Below are 8,967 nucleotides of genomic sequence, written 5' to 3' on the forward strand. Positions count from 1 at the left end.
GAAAAAAAAAGCTCAGCTCAGCGCTTGGTGATTAAAACTGCCTTATTTTATAATCATCACGCCAAAAAATTATTCAGTCAGATGCAGTGACTAACTTGGATCTGTATTCGTGAAGTGTTAGGCATGTGTGTGAACATTTGTACATAGGATTAAGAGGTTTGTCTGTGTATTATACACAGAAGATGTAGCTCATAGTGTATGGTTGTTTTATTTTTATGGATATAACTCTGCAGCACATTATACAGTACACGCTTGTCCTGTAAATGTATGAATACAGTTTTGCTGAATAGAGAGATTTACATCATGATTTTACATCGTTATGAGTCTTGATTTTCATGGATGTACTTGGTTACACAAAATATGTCCTTTACAAAATAAGACAGAATAATGAGACTTGAACAGAAATTATGTGTTTTCTTTTTGCCATTCATGAAAAGTTCAAATAAATTCTGTTACCCCGAAAATGAATAATTCATGTTTCATTTATGTTTTAAGTGCAAAGAACGAAGTCACACCCCCTCTGTATGTGTTGTAATCATCTGAATTTGTCTGTTCCATATCAGGTCCACGTGCATGTTAGTGCACGTGAGTCTCTCCTGTTAAACTATTGACCCTCCCCCCTTTTATAAACTCACAGGCACCGCCCACAGGTGAGATGGCACAGTGCAGTTAGCAGCCTTCAGGTGAAACTGACCTAATCTAGAAGTTACTCCACCCAAGAAACCACGCGTTTCATTTTAAAAGGCCCCAGATACAGTAAGAGATAAAAACAAGAGCACAGGCAGACTGGCCATGGGGACTACAAGCTCAAATCCCTGTTGACAGGTGGACCTGAAAACATTTATCCGCTCCGTCTTTACCGGGCCCCTCAGTGTCATTAGTGCATGTGACCCAGTGGACAAGTCTAAAGCTGGATTTCCAAGATGGAGAACCCTACTACCTGCTAAAGGACTCCAGCTTGACTCCGAACTGGCTTTTCTTCTCCTTGACGTGTAAGTGACTTGATGGCTGCATAATGTTACATGTCTGTTTTCATTAGTGACTGGCTATAAAACGCAAGATAATGTATGCAAACTTGCTGTTACCGATGTTATGGATTTTTCGGCAAATGTTGCTATGGCTAGCTGGCAAACTGCTAGCTTGTTATGGAGCAAATCAACCAGCAATGCTAGCGTCGGCTAATGGTTGTGACTGGATTGTTTTTGTTGACAGGGCAGGGTAACTTTGTCCGGTTGTGCTTCTTGTTGTGTGTTTAGTGTCTAGCTTTCATTGGACACCTTGCTGACTGAGAGCGTGAAGGGGGAGGGTTGTGGTCAACGGAGGCCGGAGCTGTGGCCGGCTAAGCGTTTGTTTTGGTCTGAGATGTTGGTGGTGTAGTGCGACATCTAGTGGCCGTGACGATCGTTTACAGAACCTGTGAAGATCAGAGATGATTTGTTTCAAAGCAAGATTAAAAAAAAACAAAAAAAACACGAGTTACAGCATTGTAAACAGTGGCTACAGGCTCTTATTATTTTGTGCCATGATTTCATATTTTAACGCCTGTAGACTGACTTTCCCACAAAAATCCCCCCTCCTGTATAATGCAGAGACAGAATCAAAAGCAGCAGGGATATAGTGTATGAAATATGCAGACAGAATCAAGTTCAAAGATTTTTCAACTGCCCTGCCCTATACGTGAATTATTAGTGTGGTATCAGTGTAATCGAATTTAAAGTTGAGTGCGAATCATAATCTCAGTGAATTCAGTGAATTAGATAGTTAAAACAATAGTGTGAAATGCACTTGTTTGCTTTCTTGGCAAGAGAGAAGGTCGATACTACTCTCATGTCTGTCCAGTATCATTTGCTATGACGTGGTCTCAGATTTTTGGACCTTACTCAATACATATTACCAGTAAGTAATGTATATTGCTGTCAGGATGGTGAGATGAAGAAGTAACAAAGTCAGGGGTTGCTCAGGGGTTCTTCCTACAGCAAGATAATAACCTAAAACATTTGAATACAATAACTTATTGATAAACTTCACATGATGGAAGAGCTTAGGACAAACTTTCTGAACAATATTTTATTCATATATATATATAATGTACCCTAGTCAGTTTATTAAGAAGACCACCTAAAACTAAGTCAGTCTAATCGAACCGTCCTGTAATAAATGTTGTAGCAGTTTGTGGTGCTTTTGAACTTTATTCTACAAAGATGTGTGTCTGTTGTTTAGCCTATGCTCATTGATTTGAATGGGGTGGACAAAATAATAGGAACACCCGTCAACATAACGCAATACAGTTCAATAGGACCACAAACTGCAGCCTTAAAATGATCCTCCAGGTGAATTAACACATCATTGAAACAGTTTCAACACACAGAACATTAGAACTGTTATGATGGAGGATTTATCACAGGACAGATGTATTAAACTGCATTAGTTTTAGCTAAGTGTTAACTTGTAGTGTTCAGATTATAACAATACTAAAGTGATAAGCATATCATATAAAATCAATGACATCAGTATAGAGCCATTAGGTGGTATCACAGACACATTATAAATGCAGACATGTTATAGAAAGCGGTGTTATATCTTACTACAGTATATTTTAGGAGACTGTTTGAACTATACCAGAATAGGTTTGTCTCTATCTCAGTAGTGCATGTGGAGTGAGTGGGCTTGACTGAAATAAATCTTTCAGAACAGCCTAAAGCCAACTGGCACTCACCATACATAATGTAACGGTTCATCATGTTGCCCATCTGCTAAAATCGTGCTTCATACTGCAGGTCTATAATCCATTCTCTCTATCATCTGTGTGACTGTGTTCTGGTTAGATTAGCATGAAACCTACTGTGCTGACCGCTGTGACCTCCGGTTGGCACGCTGCACGTCCATCTTCTGCTGTTCTTCCTCCTCATCCTGAATTTTTTTTGTTTGTTTGTTTTTTTTACTTCTAGTCTTTTAATTTAGATTTCAAACAAGTATGTCTTTATTTTTGTCATTTAATGCAACTATAACATTAATCAAAAGCAGCGTTTGCTATAGTTGCTTTTTTTTCATCGGTTCATCATTTTATTAAAGTTGGCCAACCAATTTTTAAAGTTTTCTACCCCTGAAAAAAAGTACCAAAGCCAATTTGCCATAACATAATATGAATGAAAACATAATATCAAACCATCCAAGAAACAAATAAGAATATACAAAAAATAAATAATCCAAAAATGTGTATATAATGTGTGTATATAATTTAAAAATAATAATAAATAAAAATGAACCTGCAATGGGACATTATGCAAAGAAGAATGTGGCACAGTAATTGTTTTATCTCAACTGTCTCGTTTTCATCATTGTTCGAAGCACTTATGTCAGAAATGTGTCCAAACCTCCACTCTATGGTTTAAGATAGAAAGACTTTGAACAATCACACTTCATCTTTCTAAAATTCACAACACTGCCATTCACGATGGTCTGGTCCACTGCAATCATGAAGTGTCCGCAAGTGTCAGAGGAGAACTCCCTGCGGTGGTCACATGGGCAATTATGCAATCAGTGAATGGTGAAACACTTGCGTGTACCACCCTGATGAAGGCAAAAAAAAAAAAAGCTTGGTGTAACCCCAGAGAGCCCCTGATGTGATACACTAGTATCAACCTGAAGTGACAGTTGTTTTCCACTGGAGATTGTCTATGAGGAGCTGGAGGTGCACTTGAGCTTGAGGTTGACAGCAGAGAGTCAGAATTGTTTTTGTAGTATTCACCTGAGGAGGGCATTCAAGAGCATACCAGTAGTGCATCAACACATTTTTTTGCCCTCACTACTGGCCCTAAAAACATGATATTTCTACAACACACACAACATTGTTGATAGAGATCGGCTCGGTTATTACGCTGTATAAGCATCAGCTATACCAGATGGAGCTGTTATCATGCAACTTATAAACCTCTATTGTTTTTAAAAACCTTATGAAACCTGGTCACAGAGCTTAATTAATGTCTTTATCATGTGACTGGTTTGTTGCATACATCAGGTTCGTGGGTAGATGGAACTCCTCTGAAATATTTTTAAAGTAAAACAAGGATCTACCAGCTACTAAGATAGGTTGTCAGTAGGTTGGGAAGCAGTCTACTTTCTTGGTGACGTGGGTTAGTACAGGTCATCTGACCATGAGACATTAACAAAACTGGCTCCCTGTCTTTGCTACCTTAGAAAATTAGAAACCTCACAGGTGTACTACTTAAACTAACAGCACTACGTTCCTGTTTGTAATGGAGCATTTCTATATTGCAGTATTGTTTCTTTTACTTAAGTAAAGGATCTGAATACTTTCTCATCCTGTTTCATTTACCTAATATGGGTAAAAATTGAAACGCATGTGTCTGTAACCCCACATAGTACTACACTTGATGTGCTAATAGATGTTCTTTCAAGAACACAGTGTACTGATGATTGTTGTTGTTTAAACTTTGTCCTGAATTTGTTGTTTAACTACTTGTGCTCCTCTGTGTATCCTTAATGAGGCTGGATTTTCTTTCTCTTTCTAGTTTAGTTATGTTTAAAAAATAAAACACAAAAAAGTCACAGCAGCCTAATAACATGAGCAAACTGTCAAAGATCTTAACTTGTCTTAATGAGGCTGTGATGAAAAAAGATTGAACCATTATTGATAAAATCATCTTGACATTTTGACTTTAGTTAATTTATTTGCTCTGTCAGACACTGTACAGTTGTTTCCATTGGTTGAATGTAATTAAGTACATTTACTTAAATAACTACATGTCAGAGGGAAGTATTGCAACTGTGGTTTGCTAATTAAGATTTTATTAAACATGTTTTATAAAATCAGCCTCAACAATACAGTAATACCGTAATAATATAATTCATAAATTATAATTGATAGATTTTATATATAATGATTAGTTTTACTTGTAATACGTAACATTTTTGAATGCAGGACTTATAATGGAATATTTTAACATTTACATAAGTAGAGGATCTGAATACTTCTCCTATCACTGCTTGTGGAATCAATACATTTCTACTTTGGTACAATCCATACTATGGAAATACAGAGGGCTTACTGCTATATTCACTGAGCCATGCAACTCTACTGTACATCTCATGCACAGTGAATAATTTCTTTCTGCTGAGCAAACATTTTGTGTCTTGAAAGTAGTTGGCTTTTCTGATGATGAATCTAATTTCCAGCAAAATAAATCAAATTCACTTTATTTTAAATTGATGATCATGCATTTCTGCTTCTTTCCCACAAGCTCTCTCCCTCGCTTTCACCCCACCTTTCATATAGTAGAAAAATTCAAAGTACAAAATAATGTCAATAACATCTCAGTGGCAAGCCAGCAGACAACTGTTCTTATATGCTCAGATTAAAGCAAAGCTTTCAAGTTTAGATATTTTATTCAAAGCACCAAAAAAAACACTTTTCCAGGTCTTGTACTTTCCCTGCAGGTTAGAGTCACTCAGTCTGTTGCAACTGCCTGTCCTTGACAAATGACTGCATAGTGACCAGTCCTTGTTTACTCAATAAGTAATGATTAGATTGAGGGATTCGGTGCCCCAAATGACTCAGTAATTTGCAAGTGAGCACTGCTGAACCTGATGTAAGAAGCAATCTGGCTGAAACTCATTCAACCAGAGAACAAAAAGTAAGTTCCGTTTTGTTACTCATGTTACTGAACACCATGTGCATGACCTGGAAATGATGTCACTTGTACTCGTTTTTTTTGCGGTTAGATGTGTTACAGTGGTGCAATACCTCTGTGAGATATTTAAGTTTTCTGAGGTCTCATCCACCTCATACTTAATTCTCTGTGTCCTAACTTTCTTGTTGTCCTAGCAATGAATGCCCGGTGTGCCCTTGGTTTCCTCTGGTTGGCTTTTTTCTGCCATGGTGCTCTGTCTTGCCCGGATCTTTGCAAATGCTACTCCAGAAGAGCTGAGGTGGTCTGTAACGAGGTTCCCCTGACAGAGTACCCCTCCGAGGGTCTCCCGAAGAACACCACCATGCTGACAATCCAGTTCACAAACATCACCTCCATCACTGAGGAGCATCTGAAGGCCACACCCCTACTACAAGGGCTCCACCTGTACAGCAACCACCTGCAGCACCTTTCCTCCAATCTTCTCAGAGGCGTTCAAAATCTCGACACTTTGGATCTCACAGGAAACAAACTGACTGAGCTGCCTGCAGATGTCTTCAGCCACGCCCTGCTCCGCAGCTTGGTGCTGAAGAATAATCTGATTGAGAAAACAGATGCAGATTGGCTTCTTGATAACAGCAGCCTCACATGGTTGGACTTATCTGGAAATCAGCTAAGAAAGTTCCCAACTGCTTTGCTCCAGAAGATGCCGCACCTCGAGAACCTTGACCTCTCCAACAACCGTCTGGAGACGATCTCTGCAAATTCTCTACACCCGCTGGCCAAACTTGAGAGGCTAAACCTGCAGGACAACAAGCTAGACAACCTGGATGCATCTATGCTTCAGAGCACCCGCAATCTCACCCATCTGTTCTTATCTCGGAACAAGCTCAGCAAAATCCCCGAAAACCTGTTCCAGGAGCTCAGTCAGGTCAGGATCCTGAGCCTGGACGACAACCAGCTGAGCCACATCCCTCCAGGTTCGCTGGACCAGCTGAGCTCCCTGGACGAGGAGGGTCTGGACCTGTCTGCCAACCCCTGGCTGTGTGATGGGAAGGTGGAGTACCTCTGGAGGTGGATTCAGAAGAACAAGAAGAAGATTTTCCTGCCAGAGACCATCATATGTGCGAGTCCTGAGTCTCTATCAAGTCGCACAGTAATGTCACTGACTGACAGTGAACTAAACCTTCAGTCTTAACATTTTTTTATCCTCACATTGGTTATTATCTGATATGGTAATTTACCCAATTCAGCCTGTCACAGCTTTCTAACATTTCAATCAATGAAATATTTTATTAGTGTAACATGAGTGTATAATTAAATATGATGTGAGTTAAGCATTTAAGAGTTTGTCTTTCCTTGCACTTTAATTGCAGACAAAATGTGTTGTGAAAGGAATAGTTTGACAGTGTGGGAAATATGCTTTGTCGCTTTATTGCCAAGAGTTGATGAGAAGATTGACACCACTCTGTGCACTGAATGTGAAGCCAGGAGGACGAGGAAGGAGGAAACAATTAGCTTATCTTAGATTGAATAAAGACTGGAAGCAGGGGGTAGCAGTCAACCTGGTTCTACCTAGCAGCCCCTCTCAAGCCTCTAAAGTACAACTTTCCATTTTTAGTTTTCAGTTTTAATACAAATAAAATAAATAAGATGTACCGTGTTAGCGTGAGCTTTAGAAGTGCTGATCCATGGATTTTTGGACAGAGATGTTGAACAGACTGTGTGCTCTTAAAAAAAAAAAAAAAAAAAAGAAAGAAAAAAGAAATCCAAAAAAAAGACTGATTATGAAAGTGAACTAATTTAATTAGTTGCATATTGCACTTAAAACTGTTGCGTGGAATATTCTTTAGAGAATGAAAAAAAAAATATTGATTTATGTGTGGTAACATCTTTACTTTTAGATACAGGGGGATAAAAGTCAACACTCAACAGCTGATGATTTGCTTTGTATGCTTGGTTTTATTTACCTCTTGCAACATTTTGTCCTGACTCATTGCTGGGAACAAACGTACTTGACGCTGCATAAAACCAAGTCCAGGAGCAAAACAGAGGGAGTTCTACTTTGCCCTTCAGGTAGGATTATGCATTTATGATCATGACTTTCAAAATCCGATAGGTTTACCTGTAAATACTTGATCATTTGTACTTATATCCCATTATATATGTATATATTGTCTCTCTGCAGTGTTTAAAGATGAACTTGTGGCTGCTCCTGGCATTCACTGCACTGGCTGAATGCCGTTACCAAAAAAGAGGCGCCCTCTCCTGCCCGAATCTGTGCTCCTGCTTTTCGGGTGCAGAGGTGGTGTGCAGCCAAAGCTCCCTTACACATTTCCCCATAGATGGTTTATCTCCCGATACCAGTCGACTCTCCATCCAATCCACCCGTCTCAGCAATGTTACAGCCAGTCATTTGAGTGTTGTGCCTCTTTTGAACAGCCTCCAGCTGTATCACAACAACCTGACAAGCCTACCTTCAGATCTACTGAAGGGTGTTCCTCACTTAAACATATTGGATCTCACGGGCAATCAGCTGGTTCTTCTGCCTCCAAACGTCTTCAGCCATGCCTCCCTCCATAGTCTGGTGCTGAAGAAAAATCGGATTGAAAAAGTGGATGCTGAGTGGTTTTCTGTCAACAGCAGCCTGACCTGGCTGGACTTGTCTGGGAACCGTTTAACTGGCATCCCATCTGCTCTGCTTCAGAAGCTGCCCCATCTCGAGAACCTAGACTTGAGTCATAACAATCTGCAAGAGCTACAACCTGATGCCCTGGAGACCCTGCACCGCCTGGAGACGCTGAACCTCGCTGGGAACAAATTAATCTCCCTGAAACCTACAACTTTCACCCACAACCTGAAACTTTCCCAGCTATTTCTGCAGGAGAATCAGCTCCGAGACCTGCCAGCAACCCTCCTCCAGGGTCTCCAACACCTTGAACTTCTGCTGCTGAATCAGAATCAGCTGCAGTATCTCCCCTCAGGCTTTTTGGAGGAGAGGGAGTCTTCTTTACGGATGATCTTAACAGGAAACCCCTGGGTGTGTGATGAGAGGATGGAGTTTCTAAAGAAGTGGCTCGCTGTCCATCGTGAAAATGTCATCTTTCTGGAGGAAGTGACTTGTGCAGGGCCTGAAGCTCTCAAACAACGTCAAGTGGTCTCTTTAACTGACAGCGAGCTGGGTCTTGTAAAATCAGACAAGATTACAAATTAGTAAAAACAAAATGGATTTTGTTCCATATCATTCATCATTTTAAATTTCATGAAGTTACCATTGCATCATATCCTGAAATAAAACTTCTTTATGATCTCTCCTTGA

The 8,967-nt window shown here is 39.8% G+C and overlaps 2 protein-coding genes across 2 annotated transcripts; both read left to right on the forward strand.

Annotated features, from left to right (window-relative positions):
* The first annotated feature begins 5,550 nt into the window (after positions 1 to 5,550).
* On the forward strand, positions 5,551 to 6,993 carry LOC111238750 (leucine-rich alpha-2-glycoprotein-like). The gene is made up of 2 exons (XM_022768425.1): positions 5,551 to 5,654; positions 5,846 to 6,993. The coding sequence occupies exon 2, from the start codon at positions 5,848 to 5,850 to the stop codon at positions 6,844 to 6,846; it is 999 nt and encodes a 332-aa protein (XP_022624146.1). The 5' UTR covers positions 5,551 to 5,654; positions 5,846 to 5,847; the 3' UTR covers positions 6,847 to 6,993.
* Positions 6,994 to 7,414: 421 nt separating this feature from the next.
* LOC111238743 (leucine-rich alpha-2-glycoprotein-like) lies at positions 7,415 to 8,967 on the forward strand. Its single transcript, XM_022768413.1, has 2 exons — positions 7,415 to 7,724; positions 7,837 to 8,967. Exon 2 carries the CDS (start codon positions 7,846 to 7,848, stop codon positions 8,860 to 8,862), a length of 1,017 nt encoding a protein of 338 aa, XP_022624134.1. The 5' UTR covers positions 7,415 to 7,724; positions 7,837 to 7,845; the 3' UTR covers positions 8,863 to 8,967.

This window comes from Seriola dumerili, unplaced genomic scaffold, assembly GCF_002260705.1.
Source record: "Seriola dumerili isolate Sdu_G_001 unplaced genomic scaffold, Sdu_1.0 BDQW01000025.1, whole genome shotgun sequence".
NCBI lineage: Eukaryota > Metazoa > Chordata > Actinopteri > Carangiformes > Carangidae > Seriola > Seriola dumerili.

Excerpts from the sequence above, each read along its gene's own strand:
- LOC111238743 (XM_022768413.1), top strand. The coding sequence starts at position 7,846 with ATGAACTTGTGGCTGCTCCTGGCATTCACTGCACTGGCTGAATGCCGT.
- LOC111238750 (XM_022768425.1), top strand. The coding sequence starts at position 5,848 with ATGAATGCCCGGTGTGCCCTTGGTTTCCTCTGGTTGGCTTTTTTCTGC.